This window comes from Lissotriton vulgaris, chromosome 3_1 (assembly GCF_964263255.1).
Source record: "Lissotriton vulgaris chromosome 3_1, aLisVul1.2, whole genome shotgun sequence".
In the NCBI taxonomy this organism is placed as follows: domain Eukaryota; kingdom Metazoa; phylum Chordata; class Amphibia; order Caudata; family Salamandridae; genus Lissotriton; species Lissotriton vulgaris.
The window spans coordinates 1990211181-1990238280 of record NC_141689.1 but is presented as its reverse complement, the minus strand read 5'-3'; the positions used below and the strand labels follow the sequence as shown (position 1 = coordinate 1990238280).

The following is a 27100-nucleotide window of genomic DNA, read 5'->3' as shown; positions in this document are numbered from 1 at the left end:
CTGCTGTAGGTGTGGGTGGAGATTCTGTCTTTGATCGCTTTTTTCCTCGTTTTTCTTATGAGTTGGTGGTGGACTTTGGTGGCGGTTCTGAAGTTGTTGTGGGCTTCAGTGGATCAGGTGTTCCTCCAGTCCTTTTCAAGCAGGCGGCAAGTGCATCTGGTCTCTCGAAGTTCGGTGGTAAACCATCTAGCTTTCTTGGCATAGATGTTGTTGTTTTTCTTGAGGGGATGTCGATGATCCATCTGTGCAGGGTTCAGGCTGCGGTGTTGGGGTAGTCGTTTTCTGCAATGGTAGGGGTGGAGTTGCAGAGTGATGAGGTTTCTGGTCATCAGTGATTCTGGTCCACTTTCTTTGTGGGAGTAGGTGCTGTTGCCTGTGGGTGGTGGGTGCTCTGAAGGTTAAGTGGACGCATTGATGGTTGGTTCATGGGAGTTTGGTGGTGTGGCTGAAGGTGATGGAGTTTCCTATTGTGGAGAGGGGGTCGAGGGTGTGTCCTGCTGAGTGAGTATGTTCAGTCACAATTTGGCAGAGTCTAATGTTGTGTAGGTTGTCCATGAGGTATGTGGTGCTGGGGCCCAGTTGGTTGTCGAGGTGGAAGTTGAGATCTCCCAGCCTGGTGTAGTTGGTGGATGCAATGGCCTGCTGGGAGATGATGTCAGGGCTGGATTTGGCAAAAGGTCCGTGGGGTCTAGGGGGTCAGTAGATGAGGGTTCCTCGGAGGGTGGTGTTGGGGCTGACCATTGTCTTGAAGTGAAGGTGTTCCATCAGGTCTGTGGGCTCGTCGGGACTGTGTTTAGGTGAAAAGTGGGTTTTTGGATGATGGCAATTCCTTCTCCCGGGCGGGTGGGGCCGTCCTTCCTGGATATCTTGTATCCTTGGGAGATGGTGATGGCGATGTCCGGTACCAAGGAGGTGCTGGTCCATGTTTCGGTGAGGAGCACTATGTCCGTGGTGGTGCTGTCGAGGAGGTCCCAGATTTCGGTGGCGTGTTTTGTGGAGGGATAGGATGTTTCGGAGGATGCATTGCAGGGTCTTCGGTTTGGTTATGTTCTTCCGGGTGGGTTGCGCTGGCTCCATGTTCCTGGCAGTGCTGCAGGTGTGCCGTCAGCGGTTACAGCTGAAAGGTCCATGGGTGTCAGCCGGTGACGCTAGCTTGCAGCTGTTGGTGTGGCCTGTGTTGGGTGCGTGGAGGGCTGCTGGGTCGTAGCGTTGGTGGCGTGGAGATCCAGGGTTCCTGGCTCTGGTTGTAGTTGGGTCACAAACGGGTGCAGACATGCTTGCATTTGGCGCACCTTCGGTGAACCAGCGGCGTGTCCGCTGCTCGGAAGGGCACTGCCGCCATTAAGTAGGGGTCGGGGGGGCTGGACAACTGGGAGGCGGGAGCAGGGAGGGGAGCAGGATTGGTCACACTGGGCGTGCTGGGGAAGGGGCCGCGGGGACAGCAGCTGCATGAAAAAACAGGCAAGAAAGGAGGAATAAGGGGGGAAAAGGGAGAAAAAGAGTGAAATAAGACAGAAAGCAGGAAAAGCACAGAAAGTGCAGAACTGATTTAAAAAAAGGTGATAAATGATTGAAAAACAGAGCGGACAGCGGTGCGAATCAAAGGAGAACAGAGGTCCACTGGACTACCAGGGAGGCTAAGGAAATAAGCGGAAAATGAGAAAAGTTAGAAAAAGTGCAGAACAGAAAAGACAGAGGGAGAAGTAAAAAACGAGTGAAAAAAACAGAGAGGCGAGTGGAGCGAGGCAAAGGAGAACAGGGGTCCACTGGACCACCAGGAATGAGGCGCAGGCGATCCTGCGGGTGGAGGAGGGCCTCGAACACCAGCAACACTCAAGAGTGCCGGGGCTCGGGAGGGCCTCACTCAGTGGGGGAGCTGCGAGGGTGGGAGCGCAATTTCACTGACAATTATTCCCCGTAAAGCTCTGGCTGACTGACTGGCCCCCAGCAGGCAGTATTTGTGTGAAGGGGGAAGTCGTTCCAGGACTTAGCAGTGGAGTAGGAGAAGCAACGACCCCCACTGTTGCTTTGGCGGATGTAGGCGCTGTGAGTGAGGATGAGGGAGGGGACGTACACGATTGGTTGAAGTCCAAGCGGTGGTTAATGTATGCTGGTCTCTGGTTGTGCAGGACTTTGTAAGTGTGGATGAGCATCATGAATTGACATCTCATCTGAGTTGGCAGTCAATGAAGCTTCCTGAGGTGGGGGGATGTGGGTTAATCTGGGTAGGTCGATAATGAGACTGACAGCTGCATTCTGTTTGGTCTGCAGTCTAATAAGGAGGTGAGTGGTGATTTCTTGATAGAGTGCGTTTCCGTAGTCCAGCTGGACGGTAACTAAGGCTTGAGTAACGGTTCTTCTTAATCTTTTGACAGGAAGTTAGTTGTAGGGTAAGGAATCAGGCGGATAAGACAGCGTTGATCTCGTTCTTCATGTTGAGCTAGCTATCCAGGATGATGCCTGGGTTGCGGGTCTGGTTTGTCAGAGTAGGTGAAGGTCCAAGTTCGGAAGGCCATCATTTGTGTACCTATAATTGAGTCAGATATACTAAACTCAATGACCTGTAGGAAACTGCTTGCACTTCTGCAGATACATTGTATAATTGCTGTCACTGACCATTTGCCTAGTAAAAGTCTGTCAGGACCTTTGTGCTATTAACAATATGATTCAATATATTCCAATCTGCCAGGTGTTCCAAACACCTATGCCACATTGCAATACACAGAAGGGACCACTGATGTTCGAAAAGGCTAATTTTATTCTGACAGAAGACATGGTGATCAGGCTGATAGCGTGGTGTTTGCTATGGTGCTGAGGTATACAAATTGGGCTGATATAGAAACTACCATGACATAGCTGGATTTTCCTATGTGACAAATAACATACAGATATCAGGCCAATAAGTATAACCTAATATACAACTATATATATTTTGCTTATTTTTAATGTCACATGAAAAGTTCATTCCCCCCTAGTTCAGTTGTGTTCAATTTAGCACCAAGTCTATTTATACGCAGACAGCTCTGCTAGGTTATTGTTTTTATATTTATTTTACTCAGCTATTGATTATTGTCCAAATACCAAGCACATCGTAGCGCTATGAGCTACCAATGGTGTTGTATTTCATTTTGTTTTGGTGAGGGGATTTGGTCTGCTCCATCCAATAATTCCCCTCTCTGCCAGCTACTTGTTTTCTTAAGTAGAGGATCCAAACCATATGTTTACCAGGTGCATTCAACAAATGCGGACTTTTAACACATAGCACTAAAGACGAATGCAGACACACGTGCGACATACTGAGCAATAAACTGCGAATTCTTTACAGATTGGCATATATTCTCAAATTCTCTACTTACTCCTTTCTTGGGAGCTGGGCCTGTTTTTTATTTTGTTGGTATTTTCAAAAACACCTCCATGTCACATGATTATTTAGACATTTCTGTTGATGTTCCAAACTAGTTGCTGGAATCAGCACAATATTCTGTTGTGTGCCTTGTGAATAATTGACATCTTAATTTTAACTAGACTTTTTACATTTAATTTATGCATTTCTTCATTGATTTATTTATTATAGCACCTTTATCCAAGGAGCTTAACATATCATAGAAACTGTGTAATTAATAACGGGAACTTGCTATCTACTTAGATATAACAAGGGTATTGTCACTAATTCTAACACTAAATTAGAAGATATTCCTTCAATTAGTACCATAGAAACAGAAGAATTAAAGGCACAGGGTCTGAAATGTAAGATTGTAATCCAATCAGCTTCTACGTTTACCTCTCACACAAAGTGAATCTCTCATTTTGCATGACTTTTTTTTTATTTCTCAAATTCTCATAATGATAGATTCAATGTGACAACGAAGGTCTCTTGCGGACAAACAATATTAAATGTCCATACAATAGATAACCAATAATGACGCCTAAGCCTTGAGACACATTGTCCTAACTAAATATTAAAGCATATGTAATTGAATATATTTTCAATTTACATTGCATTAAGCCCTAGACTCAAACTTCAGGGGGGGGGGGTCTAACACATGGATTAGTGGAGACAGAGACGTCATAAGACCCAATCAAAAATTACTTGTGGGGGGCTTCCTTCACTTTTCCGATGTAGTGTGTAAAACACAGAGTCATTATTTGAGACTTCTTGTGGAAATAGTGCATCTTAAAGCACACAGGGTCACTAACATTTTTCACGGCATTACATGATTTTGGGTCTCTCAAGAAATTTCTGCACAGTGGATTACAAATATCTTAATACGCATTAGGTCAGTAAACTGGGTGCAATGTGAAACACCAGATTCTATTTTACATCACAATCTCGGGCAAATTGTACACTCCAAACACTCTGGGCCAGTTGTGTCAACCTAACTAGTCTTAAACAAATCTTTTACAAGATGTTTCACCATCCTTCCACCAAAGGAAGGTTTTGAAAATTGGAAACAAATAATGCAGTTTCAGCACATTTATTTAGTGTCTGCACACAATACATTTATGTAATTCTCTGAATATAATGTTGGGATAGTAACGAGCTTTGTAGCTGTTTGGAGGAAGCTGATACATGTCCTAGCTCTATAGCACAAAGAATGTTGAATATATAATATTTGGTACTTTGTGATAACTCCCACTAAATAGTTTTGAATTTCAAATGCGTGGGTAGTCATTTATCAAGAAACACAACTCACGTTTGAAAAGATTTGCTCTAATAACGTACATTAAGGATAGAAACAGAGCACAAAAGCTTGATTTTAGATGATACAGATGGGTGTCAATCTGACATTAACATGGGTAAGAGATGCATACCTAGTTTTCAATTTGGCACTCATCCCACTGCACTCAGTACCTCTTGTCTAAGTGAAAAAATCGGAAAAACAACAGAGCTTTAAAAGTCTCATTTATTTTTTTACATTCCAGTCCCTCTACCTATACACTGGGCAGCAAATAAGTAGCTGTTGTGGAGCTAAGCATGGGTAAAGGGATCAACCTTTGACACCACTTCAGTTATTGCTGCTATATTAGACAATAAATGCCATGCCAGCTAATGGCTGACATTAAAACTTGCAAAATGCCCCTTAGCACAAATGGGGGCAGATTACTAAATAGCACTAACATTCACGAAAATAATTTGCAACAGTGCTCGAACAATGTTTGCAGATTTCAATTGTATAGTTGTGTGAAGCAAATGATGTATGAACTAAGACTTCTTAGGGTGGACGCTTAGTAGCAGTATGACAAAGTAATCCAAGAAAGACATTTGGATGCATCCGTCGGTCATCTAATAAGAGTGATGGGGCTAAATAAGAACAATTGCAGAACATTTTGGAGTAATCATAATGGGAGAAAAAGACAGGACTGAAGACAAACTAGTCTCTGCTTTGTTGTAGCAGGCAGGGAAATAAGCACAATCAATAGGCCTTGCAAACCTAATCCCAGCCTCATTTGAGTTCACATATTGGCTCATCTGAGCATGAAGCATTTACTGCAGAGACAAAACATACCTCCACAAAGTATTATCCATTTTAAGCACTGCTCCTCCTGCTAACATAGCCTTCTGCCCTATAAACTATTGCATAAGATAAGACAACCATGCTTGCTTCTGTCCTCAAAGAAGTCATCTCTTCCTTCCACATTCCCTCATGAGAATTATGCCTTTAGGCCCCATGTAGAAGGTGGGCAGCTTCTGCTTCCATGGGGCTCTTCTTGGCCTGCACAAGTATCTCCTGTTCTTAATACAATGGTGTGCATTGCATGAAGATTACTATAGGTGTGCTTGGTCGCCATGTTTGAAGTATTCCAAAACAAAGTCAGCAATATTAAGATAGTCTTTTAAACGCTGGCCGAACCTTAACGCTTGGCTGCCATATTGAAGATGGTTAAAACTAAATCGCCCACATTAGCATAATATTGCTTATCGAAAACTAAACTATATTATATACTGATCACATTATATTGAACTACGTGGTTATCTTTTCAGGAATATATCAACGCTATGCATTAGAGAGTGTATCAAAACTATATTAAAAAACAATATAAAAAACTAAATAAAAAATGTTCACTAAACAGTATTGAGTTCACAACCCACTAGTACTAAAGTACTTGATATTCATTTGATCATGATTAATTATAGCCGACCCTGGCCTTATGTAAAATCTTAATAGCTAAAAGTACCAAGCTTATTTTACCTTGCCCAAATATATTCAGTGGTAAAGTGAAAAATTCCAACAATAAGCTAAACTACAAATTTCATTAATGTCTTACTTTTAGTCAGAATGAGCAGAATCGTACACTCAAAGATCTGTATTGTCATATAAGCTTTCCCATTCTTCCTTCCTATTTAATCTATTCTTGTAGGTGTTAAATGTAGACATAAAATGTTGTTCTCTTCATTTCCTTTCTATTACCAGGTCACTACCTCTTATATTTATTTGAAATTCTTCTATAATGCACCATTTTAACTCATCTATTGTGGTCGGCTCTTCCTTATCCAGTGATCCACAAGTGGAGCGTTTTTCTTTTTTGTGCGGAAAGCAGATTTATGCTCATTGATTCTTATTCTTATTTCACGAGAAGTCTCACCTATATTACCTCTGTTACAAGGACATAGTATTAATTAAATTGCATTCTTGGTACGACAATTTACCAAGCTTCTCAGATTAACGACGTTGAAGTGTGGGTCGCGTAAAGTTCATAGACGATCACTTAGGTGTGTGTATTCCTATTAAAGTTTATTAAATGAATGCTATCTATTATGCATAGCTCTCTATCTTTTGATAGAATCCTATCTTCATTACATCACGGTAGGAGAATACGTTCCCTTCCATTGGTTGTGGTTCCAGTTTAAGCAAGAGACCACTTTTCGAAGGGTCTCAATACAATTTGATTTGGTAAGGTTTTATTGTACAGTTCTCTTTACTTTGAGGTGACCGATAGATAGACAAGTAAATATGATAAAACAAGGATCATGCGATAGATGCACAAAATCATTTGAATAAATATTTGGAAGGTATTTTCTATAGTCCATAGTGCATATGCAATCAGTTATTAGTAGGTGATCTTAAGATTTGTGAAGCTATAAGGAAATTCAATGTTGCTGTTTTAATTAATGTGCTTCAGATGAAGTAGGTCAATTTGTTTTTATAGTTGAGTTAACACATGTTTTGTTATTCAAATGAACTGAAATAAAAAAATGCTGTCCTGAAGAAGGCGAAGAACTACCAAAATGTTGCCGAACCAACGCATCAACAGTTTTTGACAGTTTTTCTGTTGTTATGACAGTTTTTTTAATTTGTATTTGTCATTTGAGTTTTGAAATATTGAAGTGGATAAAGGGAATGATATGAAAGTGTTAATGACATTACTGTGATTATTGTGACTATATAAATGTGCATCTAATAAATCTTCACTTAAAGAATATTAAAACAATTTAGTTTAAAACCAATAGTGTTTTTAAATAAAATTGTAATTGAAGCACATTATTGTTTATTGTTATAGATCACAGCATCCTGTAATACTAATCACTTTTTTCATCTTTTTACAACAGCATTAGGAGTTTTTTTAGTGCTCGTGTTAAGTACCGATACTACATGATCCGAACTCTAAGAAGGTTACAATATCTACTCCTATATCCATCATGGTTATAGTTGATATCTCTAAAAAGGGATTATTTAGTTTTTGGTGTTATTCCTTAAAAGGTGACACCCCTACTGCAGAACAGTCCCAAATCCTAACAAATCACAAAGTTGAGCTATTCACTGTGCGCTGGTGGTAGGTATTTTTATCGCTCACTCCTTTTGGCTCCATTCCAAGCTCAAGTGTATCTAACACTGGTGCATGGATATATCTTTTCCCTAAACACATTGAAAATGATGCTCATTTGGACTACACAATTTTGTACTGTAAACTACGTAATTCAACTTTGGCCCTGATTACAAATTCCTTGGAGGAGAGTGTGATATCTATTGCACATGTTAAGTTAGATACTAAGAGGGGTTCTCAATTTATCCTTTATGATAAATAGTATCAATTTTGAGTTTCGTCTGAAAATGGAACACAAGATCCAGATGTTAGTGTTCTCTGCACCAAAACCTGCATGCTCCAATATTTACAAGGCACTTATCTTCCAGCAAGGTTTTTCTCAGGTACATTTTGGCAAGGGAAACCTGTTGAAGTTTACCTGGGGAAAATGCTGCAGTTGTGGGGCTTGTAATGTGGATATGTGCTGGCCCAGAAGCTACCCTACATTTCAAAATTAACTAGGTCAAACATAATCGGTAGCTTTAACCACTTAAGTTCATATAACACACAGTTTAAACCATGCTACAACGGTGGACATTATAAATTACAACACTTAAAAATATATCTCAAATGCTTTTGCAAAGCATCCTTGATTGTGCTTTCAAAGCTGTACCTAATTCTGAATGACTTACCATTACTCCACAGAACAAAACATAATTAAGATGTCTGCAAGTGCTGTGATTTAAAAAAAAAAAGCACAATAACTGATGCCCTTCGGTACTATTGAGACTTTTATTTATAGGGGCTGTAGTATACAACATATTGTAAACTTAACATTGCTTGAAAACTGTTTAAGTTAAATATATACATTTGTGTTCTACATTACACAAGCTATAGGATATTTGATAGTTTTGCAGGATTGGGTTAGCTATTTTATCAATCACAGCAAGATGAAAAGGTAAGATGCCTTTTTTGGAATTCAAATTCAAATCCATGTTCCGCGGGCTTTAGAGTTGGTTGAGTAACTGAATGTTCAAGTCCGGCTCAAGACAGATGTCTTGCTATGGCTCACCTTGAGGTTCTCTTAGACCCTTAAGACCAAAAAGAGCCAAGTTTGCATGAGGCTTTTTGCTGTCATTCTCTCTTTTACCTCATGCAGCAAGAATTAAAAACACAGCATTGACCAGTGATGTAAAACAGGACAAAGTAATATTCATCAAGTGTCAGAAATTTACAATGAAAAATCCAGAACAACTGAGTTCACTCCCAGCTTTCTTGCTTGACTGATTGGTGTGATCCTAGGGAATATTTAATTTCACCATAACTCCTTTTTTTATTGCACATGGCAGCAAGTTGAAATGTGTGATCACTGTATAAACGTACTTGCATTTGATTGTTTGGTCTAAAATGCTTCTACATGTAGAATAAGAATCTAGGCCACATTCAGGGTGCGCATGACACTGTCTTGCCTCTTAGTGACCTATTTATGGCATTTTGGCATAGGGCAGTGCAATAAGACACATTGCTGTTCTGCCATATGGCAAAGTGAATGGGCAGGAATGCATCATATTTTTGAAATATAGTTATTTCCTGTCTATTCACCCTGCGCTGGGACTGTTTCTGCAGCCTAGCACCAACGCGGGCACCTTTGCACCATGGTGCAAGGGTGCCTCCATTGCATGCAGGATTTTTTTGTGCTGGAAGGGGCACCTTCTTGCACAAAAACAATGCTAGTAGGTGTTTTCCATTTTCTATGTGCACTGCATAATGCCACACACATAGAACGAAGAAACAATGAGGAGAAATGAACATATTTCCCCCCATTATAAGTCATCTTGTGAAGCATACATATTTGGTGCTTCCCAAGCTTTACATGACTTTGTAATCTGGGGCAGCATCAAATTCCATAATGTTGTGTGGAAAAACCTTCTGCAATGCCCATAGAATGCCTTTGGGGCACAGAGTAAAGCGACACAGCGATTTGCGCTGCATCGCCTTAGTCTTGATTTATGAGGCCACTCAAGGCCATGCAAGGTGACTTTGCGTGGCATCTAAACCGAAATGAGAGCTACCCATTCGACGTATGTACGGCATGGTGTCTGAATATATTACATCACACACTTATTATAAAGAGACAATGACTCATAAATGTGAAAGTCGATGTATGGAAAATGTTACTTAAGACTTTGACGGCTACAAGGTGTAAGAGTCAGATGTCATCCATACTGGTAGGCAGTGGCGTAGCGTGGGCGGAGCCACAGGGGTGGTTAACCCGGGTGCAATATTCTTAAGGGTGCAAATTTTAAAAGAAATTAACATTTGTGTAGGAAGGGACTCGAATCACATTGGTGCTGTAATCTGCAAATGCAGATTATGTTCTCTTGCCCGCCTGTCCCCACAGGAGGACTGCACAGAGCTGTGCCCACATGCATATCTCAATGCCTCAGGTCAGGTGGGAGCTACTTGCGCCGTTTCCCGGTGGCATGAGAGGAGCGCTGCCCAGTGGCACAACATTGGAACATTGTAGGAAGGTAGGATCTGCTTATTATGGTTACCCCCACTTTTAGCTTGATGTTACACTGTTTTTGACTAATCTGACTGGGATCCTGCTAATCAGGACCCCAGTCTATCTGCCTTCTACTTAAAATGTAATGCATGTACTTAGGTACACTGCAGATTGGATACTGTGGTCCCTTTGTCAGTCTCTAGTATATGGTACACATGTAACCAAGGCATTGGTATCAAACACTTTGGAATCCTACCTCTACACTGCTAACCTTTGTGAGAGGTATGATTCCAGCCTTCTGAAGCAAGCTTCGGGAGTACCTGGTCTTCCCGGTACCAGCCTTTTCGACCAATGACAGCACAAAAAGGTTGCTGCCGACCAGAGACACATTTCTGCCCTCCTTCTGCTGACTCAAGCTCAAGCAGGGGAAGGCATCCTGTTACAGGGAGGTGTAACCACATCCCAGAGAGAATTTAGTGTACTGGGGCTGGGTAGGTACACTTCCAACGTGCCTGAAAGTCTGCATCTGGGGCACACTTGTTACCACTGTGCATAGTCCAGTTCAAACCAGTCCTGGGAGCCTTTGGCTGCTGCTCTGGCCTGAAACTGGACAAAGAACATGGGAGTATACTCCCCACTTTCATGACCTATGCCTGGGAGGGTCCCCAGAATCTGTCCAACCTTCTCCCGTGGGTACAAAAGGGCTTACTTGGCTGTAGGACCTGAGATTTGACATGGACAAGATTCTGATCAAGAAACCACTTACCTTCGACTGTCTGGACACACTGGAATTTGGTGGATTTCAACTGGACCCGACTTCATTTCTTTCTCCGTCCAAAGCATCGTCTTTGCTGTGCACAATACGGTCTCTGTGCAGGACCTGCGGTGATCAAGGGCGACTTAAGTATCTCCCCTGGGGTGAAGGAGTCACTCCGGTTCCTTGGCAATCACTGTAATGAAAGTGACCTGTCTGCTGATCCTGAGCTCCTGCGGACTCTGAAGGCTCCAGCAACACAGGAGGTGTGTTCCTACTTTACTTCAGATTGAGCTGCCCTTTCACCAAGTTTGAGGCTAGTATCCCTAGTTGGGACCGCATAACTAAGTATGGGCAGAAAATTCATTCCGCTCGCGGAGTTAGCAAATGTTTGGCAATTTTGTGATAAGCGAATCGTGCAAAATCCTGGTGTCTGAATAAGTTTTAGTATATGAAACTGATAAAATGATTTTCACTATTGCTGCTCCTCTCATTTATATATTTACTGTTAGAAATCTAACCCTTGCAACATGTGCTCATCACAAAGGAGTAAAGTGAAATCCACCAACGGGTCATGCATGTGTCTTGTTAAAAGAGCTTTTTTCACATAATTGAAAAGTATCCATCAGTTGTTCAGATTATGTTTTCATTTTGCAGGGATTGGACGAGCGAACCATTCAGGCATTTAGTACTTTCTGGATGTGTCCAGTAGCTCTACTTTATAGTTGGAATATTAATTTTACTGTTTACTCTGCAGATCAGTGTTCAATGGATTACTATTTCCGCTATCGGGAGAATGGGGCACTTTTAAAGCAGGAATAGGAGCTAATTCACAAATGCATTTATAAGTGTGTAAAGCAGTCCTACAAATGGTGCCCCTCTAGCACCAGCAGGTACAAAAAGAGAGTCTGTTTTGAACAGCCTCGAGCACCAGAAAATGTAAACAGACAAGTTGACATTACTGTCAGTTTGCATATTTGAGGGAGGTTTATTGTTCAGCTTCCCTACACATTCACAAGCCCATAGAGTTGCTGTGCATGTCCTATGCAAGGCAGCATGTCTGAAAATAGAAGATTGCTCAGGCTGTGAAGTTTTCTCATCCCTATTGGCCAAGACCCAATCAGAAGGCGTGATAGAACAGCATGGGTAAAGAAAGGTCAAACCTCCTTCTAATCTGACTTCCGATAGGAATGTGAAAGCAGGAGAAGGACGTACTTGTGGAGCCCGCAAGAAAAAAACAGAATGGAGTCTCCATGACACCTGTGTGAACCGGTAAGATTTCAGACCCACTGACCAGACCTCGGCATTGCTACAACAGTGATGAAGCAACATTTGGACATCAATACCTTTCCAGCAATCAGAGATCAAGGTCTACAGGGATTCTGTAAAGTATTAATACTTATGGGGAGTGGCCTAGCCGCTGACCGTGATGGACGTGATGGCTAGGATCTCCGCCACTAACTCCCTCTCCTGAGCTTGCCGAGGCGGCACAGATGGGGATCTCCTAGACATCCTATGAGCTGTAGGAGACAACAGAGCAGCTCTTCCCAACGGAACCGGCTCGTCTGATGCCCGTGGCGTGGCTCACCGCCAGACGGCCTTAATGGGCGCGGTGAGGCCAGCCAGGACCTCGATTTTAGGCACCGGCCGGTGATGGCAGGCCTGAATAAGGACTGGCCGGGAGATTGGACCACATTGCCTGCATAGCCTACACGAGCTCTTCGTGCTGCAGCTGTGCCCACTCCCTGCCCCTTACTACCTGCATGTAGGCTGGATTACTGCCCTGTGGTTGTGTGGGCCCCCCATTGTCCTCTCCAGTGCCTACCTACCCCAGTGCACACTGTGGCTTGTATGGAGGGGGCTGGGAACATGTAGACTACGGGGACCACATTTGATTGCTGCTTTGGCTGCAGGGACTGAATGGATCGTGCAGGTGATGTGATCCTGGGTGCCAACACAGTGTGAGTGCAGTGCCTGATTGCTACGGCTCCTAGCTGTGGGTCCGTGGTGTTCCCGGGCTGGTCTGGCCATTGGTCACATGTGAGCATCCTGGTTCACTGTTCATCTCCTTATCGCTCTTCAGATAGGCCTGTGCCAATTAGGGCCCCACCTGGACCACTCGCCTTTTTGCGTCTTGCTCTCTGCTCGGCCCGGGCCCCCCTGCACACAGATTTGGCTCAGTCGCTGCTTGGCCTGCATTACCTATTGGCCAGCTCGTGTTGTACAGTGCCCATCTCGGCTCCATCACTGCTCCTGTATTTCACCTACTGTTCACCCGCCTAGTACACCACCTTCTTATATTCCTTGGATTCCAGTACAGCACCGCAGTGGTGTATGGGGCATAAGGACTCCAAGCAAAGCGTGTTTTCCTTCAAGCCATCTGGCCCTGGTTCGGCAGTGCAGCAGCCCAATATGGCGGAGGGCAGAGAGTTGCATTCAGTGGAGGTGGCTGAGCCTGACGGTTTGTTGGTGGAGCTACGTGCGGGCTTCAAGACCTTGGACACTAAGTTTGAGTCCCTGGATAGGCGACTAGATCCCTTGGCTGCCCAGTTGGATCAGCACGAGGGGCGACTGACGGTGGTAGAGAGTAGGATATCCGACTTGGAGGGCGGTGCGGCATAAACCGCTAAGAAATATGAGAGGATGGAGAAGCTCCTTAAATCAGTTGCGTTAAGAACAAGGACTTGGAAGCTCGGGGGCGAAGGAACAACATCTGCATTATGGGTGTGCCTGAATCAACAAACACAGGCAGCTGGACCACTTTGTTGAGAAACTCCTGATGGATCTCTTCGGCGGTGAGCCATTCACCAACACCTTTGTCATTGAACGTGCAAATTATATCCTGGGACCGCATCAGAATCCTGGGTGCCCACCACGACCAATCATAGCCCGCCTTTTGAACTTTAAGGTTACGGATACCGTCCTACATTTGGCCCGCGAGAAGGGCCAGCTTGATTGGCAGGGTTCGAGTATATCAATAAACCCTGACTTTACTGCCATGGTTTAAGATGTGCATAGGAAATACGCGGGGCTAAAGCTGCCCTGCATAAGGTGGGTATACAATACCTCATGCTGTACCCTGCATGGCTGAAGGTGAATGCTGATTGACGTTCCCGGGTGTTTGACTCCCCCCACGACACTCAGTTCTGCCAGAAGTAATCCAAAGCATTGAAGAAGAAAAGCTCAGCGTCTCTGCAGCAGTCACAGGACATTCCAGACTCCAGAGCAAGTGCGGACCTTTTCAACTCTAACTAGACGGTTGATGCCTGCTCCAAGCCCTCCAGTATGTTGTTGTTACGATCCAACTCTTCGAGCTGCACTTCACGGAATCATGCCAGATGCGCGCTGGTGTGCCGCCATGGATGCATATGTATACAATTTACCGCCTTATGTGCCAATACTGGGGGAATGGCGGGGTGTTGCCACTTCCCAAGTGCATGTGGATTATAGTATTTTATAGTATTTTGTGTTTGTGTTTGTGTACTTTCTTTATAATGTTTGTAAGAGATGGGGATTCTCCCTTGTGTTTGGTGAGGGGGATGGGTGGTGGGAGGGGGTGGTCTGAGTCTGTAGGTTCATGTTTGGAGTATTTTCTTTACAACTGTCATTTGCAGTGTAGCATGTACGGCCACAGTATCAGTGGATCAGAAGTTATGGATGTAGATCATGGCTAGTAAGGTTGCTGCGGAGGCCAATGTGGTTCTCATGTCTTGGAATGTTAGAGGCTTAAATAATACCCGTAGGTGTAAACAAGTGACCAACAATATGCAATGTTACTAGATAGATGTGACCTTTCTGCAGGAAACACAAACCTTGCTGCAAACTTTAAAGGATCAGTGGCGACGAGCTGGGGTGCACATAGATATTTTGCAGGATATAGCTCCTATGCTGGACCGGTTGCAGTGTTAATACATAAGCGGTCGCCTTTCTGGGAGGAGGAGGTCTATAAGGATTTGGGGGGGTCGTTATGTGCTGGTTTAGGGCTATATGCTTGAACTATTTGTTAATATATATGCCTTGAATGTAGACGACCCCAAGTTTTTTTACACTATTCACAATCACATAGCTCACATGGTGGCGGACTACGTCTACTTGGGATGAGATTTTAACCTGTTGCCCGACTGGGAACTTAATAGTACAGCACATACAGTGGCTACAAAGCTGAAGGTGAGGTGGGCTGTGTTGGACACTATAGAACTGTTTGGCCTGGTGGACGCAGTGAATGGTACACTCATAATTCTGCACCCCATAACACCTGGACACGGTTGGACTACTAGTGCTTATCCGCTGGAGTGGCGGTGTCGGTTGAAGCAGTTTCTCATCTGCTGTGTACATTATTGGACTATTCTCCAGTGCTGGTAAAACTGCAGGTCCCTTGAGCAGGGGGGGGTTGAAGCTTTCTTGACGATTTCCGGATATGGCTTTGAGGGATTCTGTCTTTGCAACTGAACTGAGAGAGGCAATAGTAGAGTTTTTTCGATAAATGTTGGGTCAGTGGATTTTAAGGCCACCCTATGGGAGGCATTCAAGGACTATACGAGAGCTGTGTGCAGTTCTAAAAACACAGGAGTGCTTAAGTCTCTGCGTCACATGCTTGCTCAGATAGAGGTGCAGTTCCATGAGTTAGATTGTAGTGCATCCAGCTCTGGCCCCTGACAAGCATAAACACGCTGCTCTGTGGACAGAATTCCTTGAGGCTGCAGAAAGAGAGGCACATTTTTGGGAGGAATATGCCGTAGTCAAACAGCATGGGGAGGGTGAAAGGCCTGGCAAGACATTGGCCAGGCTAATTCAACTTACCCATAGGCCAACCCACATAGCTGAACTTAGCAGTGAGGATAGTGAGCCGATCAATGGTAATGTGGGGGTATTATGGGAGGTACTTAAATAATACATAACGTTGTATACCTCCAGGACTGCTGACTCCCCTCATGACTGGATGGACAAGGCTCACCAGGAATTCTTAGCACTGAAAGAACCTTACAAGTGTAAGGTGGAGCTCTTGAGCACTCCTGTGTCCGAAACAATTTTTGCAGGCAATTAAACAAAGTAGTGTATTTGAAGAAACAGAAAGATTTATTCACTTTGTAATTTGTAGCTTTGGAAACGTAGGTTATGATTTCTTTAACATAACATATTACAATCCAATGGGTTTCTGGATATTCCAAAGGGTTAATTCCACACAACGTGTATGTATCTTATAGACATAGTTTTGTATTAGCCCCAATGCATTTCAAGCCTACGGCTCTTCTTCAGGGGGTCCATTAATCTACAGAATAATTTAACGAAAAACGTTGTTTAAGCGCAATACAGGGCCCGAGGCTATGGCTGAATTTTAAAGTGAACTAAAAAACCATGGTGTTTATGTGTGAAATATAATCAATAGCCGTGGCAAAGGTGATGACTGTTAGTGCCCAATGGTGAACAGTATACAGGTAAGGTATAAAGAAATGAAGTGGCAAGAAGAATGCGTTAAGTGACTAAAAAACGTGCAGAGCATAATAGTGGCATGCTAACTTATGAACTATACATATTACCTAGCTTCCTGGCGAAACACAGCAGGTCTTTATGGTAATCCAAGAAGAAAACCACCTCCGAGGTGAATTAGTAATATGCCAGAAATCGAGATATTAAAGATATAGGAGCTGAGCTTACCGCTGTGTATCAATAAAGAACCGATGTGCTCCGTGCTTTTGTTAGAACGCATGGAACCAGAATCGCCGAGCAGCAACGCGGAAATAAACGTTGTGCAATCTCGTGTATGCGTGTTAAGTGTAAACAAGAGCGAAATAGAAACAGGACTGTTATAAGGCCCGAGAATAAAGTAAGTGTAAACGATAAAATCTCAGAATGAATAATACACAACGTAAAGAAGGTTATAAACTGAAGTATCATGAGAAAACGAAAGAGGAATAAGGAAAACATTAAAGAGATATGAATAATGACGAAACATATAAGCACAGTAAACATGATTAACAAACGAAGGTTAAAGAAAAAAACAATAATATCCCAGCATAGGGATAAAGGAATGAAGGAAAAGAACATAATTAAAGCATAATTGAATAGTAACAGTACAAACGGGGAAGACGAATGTAGCTAAGTACATAAATAGAAAGATAAAGAACGTGCAATGAAGTAGGTAACTCTGAGTGCGTGAGCAGAAAATAGGGGTTCAATAGGGAATAATGTAAGTGTAAATGATAACATATCAGAATGAATAATACACAACGTAAAGAAGGTTATAAACTGAAGTATCATAAGAAAACGAAAGAGGAATAAGGAAAACATTAAAGAGATATGAATAATGACGAATCATATAAGCACAGTAAACATGATTAACGAACAAAGGTTAAAGAAAAAAACAATAATATCCTAGCATAGGGATAAAGGAATAAAGGAAAAGAACATAATTAAAGCATAATTGAATAGTAACAGTACAAACGGGGAAGACGAAAGCAGCTGAGTAAATAAATAGAAAGATAAAGAACGTGCAATGAAGTAGGTAACTCTGAGTGTGTGAGCAGAAAATAGCGGTTCAATGAAAAGAAAAAAGAAAAAAGCAACAGGAACAGGAAAGAAACACAAAAACTAGAGAAATGTGATGGACAGTGTAGAGGAAAAGAGATACGGTGATTATATAGGGGCAAGTGGAAAATCAACCCAAAGGTCGAGTATGTGACAGAGACTGAACTCTGAAGTGAAAATTTTAATAAAGTAATGATAAAGTTAAAAAAGTTAAAAAAGTAAACAAAGTAAGAGAGAGTGAAATAAAATGAGTTATATGTATACAGAGGGTGAAATGGATCGAAATGGGATATAGTGAAAGATGCGATAAGGTAATGAAAAGGAACAAAGTGCTTAGAGAGGAATAATGCCAAGAGAGAACAGTGGTTATAGGGAAGAGCAACATTATAAGAAACTACTACATTCCAGTCTCTTGTTGAGTCCTTTCGTATGGGTGGAACAGAGTTTGTGAATCCAGTATAGTTCTCTTTGTAGTAAAAAAAAATTTGGGTCAATGCCTGTAGGTTTTTTTTACTACCTTCAAGATTTGGAAGCGAATTTGGCTTGCATTGTGGTTCAGTTGGGTAAAATGTGCTGCCACGCAGGATTTGAGTTTCTTATTTCTAATATTGCAGCGATGTTCCGTGAGTCTAATTTTTATCGTCCGTTCTGTTGTACCCACATATGGTAAGCCTCAGGGACACTTTAAAAGGTATACCATGTTGGTGGTGGCACAAGTTGCATTCGCCTAAAGGCGAATGGGGGTACCTTGAGTGGGGTGCATCACATTGTTTCCTGGAATGATGTTATGACAGTTAGTGCAGTTATGGCATGGGATTGTGCCCTTGTATGTGGTAGATTCTGTGGAATGAGGTTTCAGCATGGATTTTAGATTTCTTAAACGCTGACAAGCAAAAATGGGAAGATGTTCAAAAATGGGAATAAAATCTGGTTCCAGTTGAAGAACTTGCCAGTGTTTGATGATGCATTGTTTGATAAGTTGGCTCTTGGTTGAAAATTCGGAAACAAATACATTCCGTGGTTCTACTGAACTTGAAATGACTTTCGGTGTGAGTAGAGTGTTACGTTCAATTTCTGCTTCTCTGTCACTGGCTGCTTTGACAATTTGATTAGGATAGCCTCTGTTCAAAAATGTATTCATGATGATGGGACTGTCATGTTTGTAGGCATTTTCAGTGGATGCTATTCTTTTGGCCTGAAGCACTTGTGAATAGGGTAGATATATTTTGAGGCTGGGCTGGTGGAAACTTGAATATTGCAAACAATTGTTCTGGTCAGTTTGTTTGATGTAGATCGATGTGTCTAAGTTGGTGTTGCCTATTTTTATATCCACATCTAAAAAGGATATCCTGGAAGCACTGATGTTGTAAGAGAATTGTATCCTGTCATCAATGTATCGATGGTATGATTTGAGATGCTCTTGCCAGTGTGGAACGGTATGCATATGTTCAGTCTTGTACTCATGCATGAACAGATTGGCATATGGTGGAGCCGCACAATTGCCCATGGCGATGCCTGACAGTTGAATGTAGAAAGTTTTTTTTTTTTTTAAACCTTTTTATTAGTGGCATTCAACACAGAGGCATGAAAGTCAAAGCAGCAATAATACAATACAATACTGTTTGTGGTACATACAATGGATATAGATCATCTTCACAAGGGCTGGTACAATGCATACATTACGTATAGCGTCCTGGAGTGAGAGACATCGCCTCATGAAGCCCCCCCCTACCCAACCAGGGGCGTAGGTAGCGGAGACAATGTCACATTCTGTCATATATAGGCATCTCGGCAGGAAGGGTGGGAAACATCGCCGGTCACATCTACCCATGTCCGTTTAGGTACCAATGAGTCAGCTATCTACACCCCCCTGTATAATACCGTGTCATATGTGCAACAAGCGCGTGCGGTTCCGTCAAGTAATCTGATGGTAGTCAGTGGGAGAGTATCCAGAATAGGGTGCATCCCAAATCAGGGCTCTACGCTCCTCAGCACAGACGCCATCTTTAACGACTTGCGTCTGCAGGGCCCATCGCGTTTGTCCGCTCCCATTGGCCCATTACGTCGAAGAATTAGGAGATGGAGAATGACCAATCTTTTAAGCAATGCTATGTGTATCGTACACCTTCCGGACTTCCCAGCGTCACCCCAACAGTATTCGTCCCATCCCTCCCCGGGCCGAGCGGGACAGGCTCATTCTTACGTGTGATATACAGTGTGGTGGGTGTGGTGTGAGGCATCAATACACGCTCATGGGCCCGGCACCGACTCGTCATCTCCAGAGGGGTCGCTGTGAGTCGTCTGAGATAACCAGTATACCTGCAAGGGGGACCAAAAGTCGCTGGGTTTACAACGGGCAGGCAGCAGTTCTGCATAAACGCCATGCTGATCCTGGCAGTATGTGAGATCGTCCAACCATTCCTTAAATTTCGGCGCCCTTCCCCTCCCCCACCTGCAAGCAATCCTTCTCTTTGCAAGTAGCAACGCAACATCAACATATCGACGGTCAGTCTTGGGTACATTCCTGGTGTAGCCCAGCAGCATCACCACTGGGTCCAAGGGAAGAGGGCCCGCTATCATAACTTGGAGCGCAGCATGTACCTGTTCCCAGTATGCCCGAATCGCTCCGCACTCCCAGGCCAAGTGGAGAAAATCCGCGCCCTCCGCCCGGCATCTCGCACATCTATCATCCTCCGACAGGTGAAAACGCAGCTTTCGAACTGGAGTATAGTAATATCTCTGTACGAACTTATAATGAATAATTTTCAGTCTACAGCTGGAGGAGATTTTGGCCGTGACCGAGCAGCAATATGTCCATTGTTCATCGGAGAGAGCAGTAGGGAGTTCAGAGTCCCAGGCAGCTCGCGCCTTGGCCAGGACAGGGGGACGTTGCTCTCGAATGGCCGCATACAATTTCGATACCAAATGTCTGCCGTCTGACACCAGCATTATGTGCATAGGCAAAACTGTGCCCGGTTCCTCCGGGAAGCTGGGGAGTATGTCTCTCATACCCTGGCAAAGCCGGATATAATTGAACACCTCCATTGGCGTTGGTGGGGTGCTCAGGAAGATCTGGTCCTTGGTGCGGAACTGTCGATCCTGAAATAAATCGCCCCAGGTGGTAATATGTACGCGGGTGCACATGGCTCGGAATCCGCGTTCCGTTAAGAGCGATAGTTTCGGGTGGTATGCGAGGGGCATTGCCGGTGAGTAGAGCATGGGAGCTCCTAGCAGTTTCGTCACTCTCCGCCACGAGTCTATGGTGCAGGTGACAGTGGTAGCCGGCGTCTCGATATCTCCCACCAATCCCATCAGCATGCCCTGGAGTGGCAGTGGGTGAACGATCCAGTCCTCTGCGGCAACCTGGGGCATAAAGGGAGCGGGGTTTACCCAATGGTAGGCATGCTGAGCCTGAGCACTGAGGTAGTACACCTCCAGGTCGGGCACGTCAAATCCTCCCCTGTCATATGGCTGTGTGAGGACATTCCAGCCAACGCGCGGCTGCTTACCTCCCCAGAATAGCCGCAGCAATTCAGATCGAAGTCTTTTAAAGAAGTAGGCCCCCGGGTAGTAAGGTATATTCTGGAATAGGTATAGGAACCGTGGGAGGACAACCATTTTTATCAGGGAGGCTCTGCCTGCCATCGACAGCAGCAGGGCCATCCAGCGAGTCACATTGTCGGTCAATTGTGAAATGGCCACTCCATAGTTCAATCGAATTGTGTCTTCCTTGTTGAGTGACACTCCGATCCCCAAGTATTTTAAGTCAGAGTCGCACAACTCCAAGGGGTAATCTAACGGGAAGCGGGTTACGGATGCCGTGAGGGGAAAGAATTGCGACTTTTTCCAATTGATGTGCACTCCAGAAATGCCACCAAATAAAACAAATTCTCTCAGCAGTGGATTGAGATGGTCCTGCGGGTGTCGCACATATGAAGTGACGTCATCCGCATAGAGGGATATGCCAATCTGCCATTGGTTGCAATTAAAGGCACTGGCCTTATGTAGTTGTCGGATCCTGCAGGCTAGCGGTTCGATTGACAGGGCGAAGAGCAGGGGTGACAGGGGGCATCCCTGCCTAGTCCCCCTCGTGATCGGCATCTGTGCGGACAGCACACCGTTAACGACGACTCTGGCAACTGGAGAAGTATATAGTAGCGTCACCCAAGCTAGGAATATCCGGGGGAACCCCATTCTGCCCAATATGGCCAGGAGATATCCCCACTCCACTGAGTCAAACGCTTTGGTGGCGTCCAAAAACACAGCAGCGACCGGAAGTTCGGGCGATATGGTGGGCACGAGGGAGAATAGTGTACGGAGGTTATGGGAAGTAGCTCTTCCCGGGATGAATCCAGATTGATCCGGCAGGACCAGGGTGTTCATAAGGAGGGATAGCCTAGTCGCAAGTACTTTCGCTAAAATCTTCGCATCACAATTTAGCAATGATAGAGGCCTATAGGCATCGGTATCCACTGGATTCTTCCCTGGTTTTAGTAGCGAGGTGATCGCCACCTCCCTCATAGAGCCAGGCAGTATTCCCTCCTCTAGCGACTCTTCGAATACCTCCTTCAGTACTGGTGCCATGATGTCGATATAGCACTTATAAAATTCGGCCGGAAGGCCGTCAAGCCCTGCAGCTTTGCCATTACTAAGCGACATGATCGCTTCCCGGATTTCGTCCAGCTCGAAGGGGCATCCCAAGAATGCCCTGTCGCTGTCACTTAGCCAACAGAGTGCTATATCGTCTGGGAAATTACCAAACTCCGCCTCCCCTGTCTGTTGAGTGGAGTATAGACGTTGGTAATGCTGCAGGAAGGTGTCTTGTATCCCTTCAGTATCCCGGTAGGACCTGCCCTCTCCATCAGAGATTTCCAAGATATGTGTGGCAAACCGTTGATGTCTTGTGAGTGCTGCTAGAACTTTTCCCGGCCTATCTCCCTCGCGATACCACCTGGCTGTCCAATATTTGCCCCGGAATTTCACTTCTCTGGCTGCTTCGTCTTCATAGGACGACAGTTTGGCCCTAAATGCCCTCTCTAGGTCAGGGCAAGGATTCCTGACCATCTCCGCCTCTAGTGCCTTAAGTTCCGCTTCAAGGGTAGTCAATGTACGTACGATTTCCCGTAGTACGCCACAGCTCTTGGATATTGTGACGCCTCTCACGGTGACCTTAAAGGCCTCCCATATCGTTTCGACCTTGTCAACGGACCCTTTGTTCCTAGGGAAGAAGGCTTCAATCTCCTCGCCGAGTTCCTGTTTAAAGACAGGATCAAGTAGGGCTGAAGGGAAAAGTCTCCACGGGGGGCGCATTCTCGCATAGCCAGGCATCTCCATAACAGTCAGTACAGGGCAATGGTCCGAGTATGTACGAGGCAAGTGTTTTACCTGGACGAGTCCCCCAGCTAGGCTCCGAGAGACGAGACAGTAGTCGATTCTTGCCCATGAGCGTGCGTATGTGGTAAAGTATGTACCTTCCCTAGTTTCCGGGTGTAAGTGCCTCCAGCTATCCAGTAAACCCGCATCTGTAAGTATACCCTGCAACGTGTCCCTAGCTTTCGTGTTATATTGTCTACTCCCGTCCGATCTGTCCATACCCGGATGCAGTGAAAGATTGAAATCTCCTCCCCAGACTATGTGTGTGGCTTCGACCTCCAGCACATGACCCCAGAGTGTTAAGAAAAATCCCGGTGTGTCGACATTAGGTGCGTAGCAATTCACAAGCATTATCACATCGGTACCCAGCCGCCCCCACAGAATCACATACCTCCCCTCCCTATCTGCCCGAACCCCCAACTTCTGGAACATCAACCGTTTATTTATCAGAATGGCCACCCCCCTGGAATAGGTGGAATAGGAAGAAAATTCTCTCACATTTGCCCATTTACTTGCGAGACGGGGAACACAGCTCGGGCTCAGGTGGGTTTCCTGGAGCATCGCTATCTGCACCTGGTGCCGATCCAGATATGCAATTACATTCCTACATTTCCGGGGGTTATTAAGCCCTCCAACATTCCAGGACAATATGGAGACAGTAGTCAGGGCATTATCACCCGCACTTATAATCACAATCTTGAAGCATGCAAAGTGCCAACGCTCCAGCCCTTTGTAGGAGCGTAACCAGTACCAGTCTCTCTGTAGTCATGAACCGTCTTTGTGCTCGATCATCCACACAGTCACATTCCGCATCTCCAGCACTAGTACTTGCGCCATGTACTCCATCCTCAAAAGCTCTGCCACTATCAACAACACCCATCCCAACAGTCAAACACCCCCCCCTCCACGCACATTATCTCAGTTCACTTAGCTCTATTCCACCCCCAACCCACTGAAGCAACCCAAACTTGCCAGTACCAGATACCCACCCCCCACCCCAATCCCCATACTCAAGAACCATATCCAAACCATGTGGGGCATCCCCTCCTGGGGGTATTGGAGGTACGCACCCATACACCCCTACACTCCCCTCCCGCCCCGCGTATGCCATACGGGGAAGACAGAGAAGAAGGGGTGGTGCCTGGCATATATAATCCCTGTGGGCCGAAGCCTATACCTCACACCATCATAGCTCCTCCTCGCCTCCCATTAGGCTAAGTCAACAATGAGAACAGGGGGATTAGCCATAGATCCGCCTGCGTACCCCCTATCCTCCTGCATCCCCACCACCTTGCGCATTTCACTAGTCATATCAGTAGCGCACATTGGGCTAACCAGCCATCTCTCAGCAGCGAGTCTAAATGGCCAGCAAGCAGCTGTTCGTGGCGCCACTGGTAGGCAAGGCTGTCCCATCGGGAGCAGGGCAAATGTTCCGAAGCGAGCTCCATTAGTTCAACGGCGGTTCAGTAAACAAGCATTCGTGAGGGCTTCATCCCTCCGACGCCCCTCTCTTCAGGCAGTGTACTGTGCAAGAAAAAACTTGTCGCCTAAATATCTTCCGCTGCCCACAGTTCTTTCCGCTGCGCCATGCATCTGCTCGATCTCAGCACCATATCAGCAGCGGGACAAAATGCTCAAAAGCTATTTATCGCTCAGCAGTTTATCTAGGATGCAAGGTAGCACTTATCGGCGACTCCGTAGGTAATGCAGGGTAGTCCTAGCATCCAGAGCATACATTTTCCGAAGGAAGCATCAGTAGTTCAACAAGGAGCCAACGATCAAACGAGCATTAGCCCACCATTATGATTCATCTTGCTCGGCCGGATTTCCTCCTGCCTCATCCTCCTCATCGTTGCGTCTGTCCCTCCTAGTAGCGCAAAGCCTTTTTACGTAGTCCTCAGCTTGCTGCGGGTTCGTAAAGAAGTGTTGTTTGCCCTGATGGGTCACCCTGAGCCGTGCCGGGTATAAAAGAGCATAGTCCACCTGCATGTCCCTTAGTTTCTTTTTCACATCCAGAAATTTTCTCCGCTGGTCCTGAACCATGGGCGTGAAGTCTGGGTGTAGGGAGAACTGTACCCCATCGCAGGCCAGGTTCCGGCTTGTACGGGCTGCTCTTAGCGCCACGTCCCTGTCGCGGTAATTGAGTAACCGGGCGATAATGGGACGTGGCTGCGCCCCCGGTTTGGGAACCAGGCCCAGAGAGCGGTGAGCCCGCTCAACAATGAACTGATTAGAGAAGGCCTGGAGTTCTGGACTTTTTGGTTCCGTCCAGAGGTGTCAGGGAACAACACCCAAAGACCCCGGAGTTCCACCTGCCTTGGTGCACAAATGAACAGAAATACGGGCTTCTCGATGGTGGCGTCAAAGACCAAAGGTTTATTACTGCAGGGACACAGAAGTCACAGAAACTACGCATGGGCAGTAACTAGGAGCCTGTTCAATTTGTACAAAGAGGGTTGCTCCTTATATACTAAATTTTGGCCTTCAGGCGAATTCTTACATGTTAGTACATTCCCAAACCTTTGTGTCCTAAACAATAAATATTTGGCGTTGCACAGGAATCGTCAACAATATCTGATGTCAAAACATTACGAACGAGGGGTTCCCACTTTTCCATCATAATCTCATGTCAACTTTTCATTCAAGACCCGGACCGCCTCATCGTAAATTTCGTTACCTCCCCCTAATAAAGGCCCAGAAGGAAAGGAGCAGAGCCAGGTGCAGAAGATAGAAAAGCAGGATAAGGGATGTTTGTAGGTTGTAAATGGGCAAGGCTACCGGCTTCGGCCGCCTAATCGTGATCAGGACAATGGACACGAAGACCAGTTTAGCAGAACTGGCCTCAGGCAGAGGAGGCAGCCTTTGTCGAGTCATGCAGCTACAGCATGATCTGGTCTAAGGTGCACGTGTCATGAAAGAGGTGAATCTCCGGCTAAGGTTACGTGTCCTTAATCGAAATGAAGTGATCAGAGGTTATTGCGTATGTGAGGGCAAGAAACACAAAATGGCGGCCATGATCTAAGATGGATGCCATGGGTAGATCGGAAATGTGTTTGTAAAAGGAGTACTCTTGCTCGTTGCGTAGCGAAAACACCAGGATATGCTAAATGGATCATTTGCGGTTCGCTGATACCAATATTATGTATTTCCGACAATATTGAAAACACGGGTTCAAATCGTCACGGAACCTCAGACCCTCCTTTTGCCCTTACATAGGCAATTACTCAGTCTATGTCAGAGTCTAATTCTATGCTCATCAGGTCAGTGACATGCTGTTGTATCATCATCCTTTCTCGTGCCTTTTCTCCAAACGCAGGTGGTTTTCTAAGACAAGTTGCAGCACAAAGACTACACAGAGCAGGACCACACTGGATAATCAGGCAGCATGAGAATAGGAATACTAAGATGACACCAATGACCATTAGAACCTTCCATCCCCACGCTGAGATCAGAGTCCAAAACCACTCCATGAAGGACCAGTTTCCCTTGTCTACGTGAATAGAGTCGGAAATCTTGTGTAGCTTAGAGATCGCCTCATAGACTGTTGGAGCATTATTAGGAATAAAGACACAGCAGCTCGATTGGATCATTCTGCATACCCCACCTCGATCTGCAAGTATAACGTCTAGAACCATACGGTTCTACAACGTCATGAGTCTATCCGCCTGAAGCTCAGCTGTCAAATTGCTAAGGGCACCAGCAGTTTCGGTAATAGTAGATTCAACTACCCGTGTTAGCTGGCGTATGTTTCTACTATTGGCCATAGGCCCCCAGAACGGAAGGAAGCCTTTGAAGAAGTCTCCAGCTTCCTGACCAGCAGTATCTTCCTTGCTGAAGACACCTCTCGCTACTCTGGTTCTGTGGTAATCAGATGAAGCAGTGTATGTCGGAGGCAATAATCGAGCAATATAGCATGATCCTGAAAAGTCGGCAGGCAACCATGTATAAGCTCTATCTCGACAGATGAAGTAGGTACCCCTAGCAGTAAGAAAGGCAGGGGAAGAGTTAGCCGGAAACACATAAGTCTCTACGCACTCACTCCTCCCTAGCTGAGCTCTCGGATTTCTCCCATTACCTTGCAAACAGACCTGACCTCGGTGAGGTACGACCCAGATTGGAGTTGAGCTTTTGCGCTTGCTTTCTCCTAAACTAAGGCGATACTCTGAAGTATTCCAGCTTAAATATACTCGCAATTCGTC

The 27100-nt window shown here is 45.0% G+C and overlaps 1 protein-coding gene across 1 annotated transcript in view; it reads right to left on the bottom strand.

Moving 5' to 3' along the window:
• Nucleotides 1–27100, bottom strand: part of LOC147728703 (uncharacterized) — a 76001-nt gene that overhangs the window by 15266 nt on the left and 33635 nt on the right. The window contains exon 3 of the mRNA XM_086963846.1: nt 21939–22781. Coding sequence (XP_086819972.1) covers nt 21939–22781 — 843 coding nt within the window. The remainder of the gene's footprint in view (nt 1–21938; nt 22782–27100) is intronic.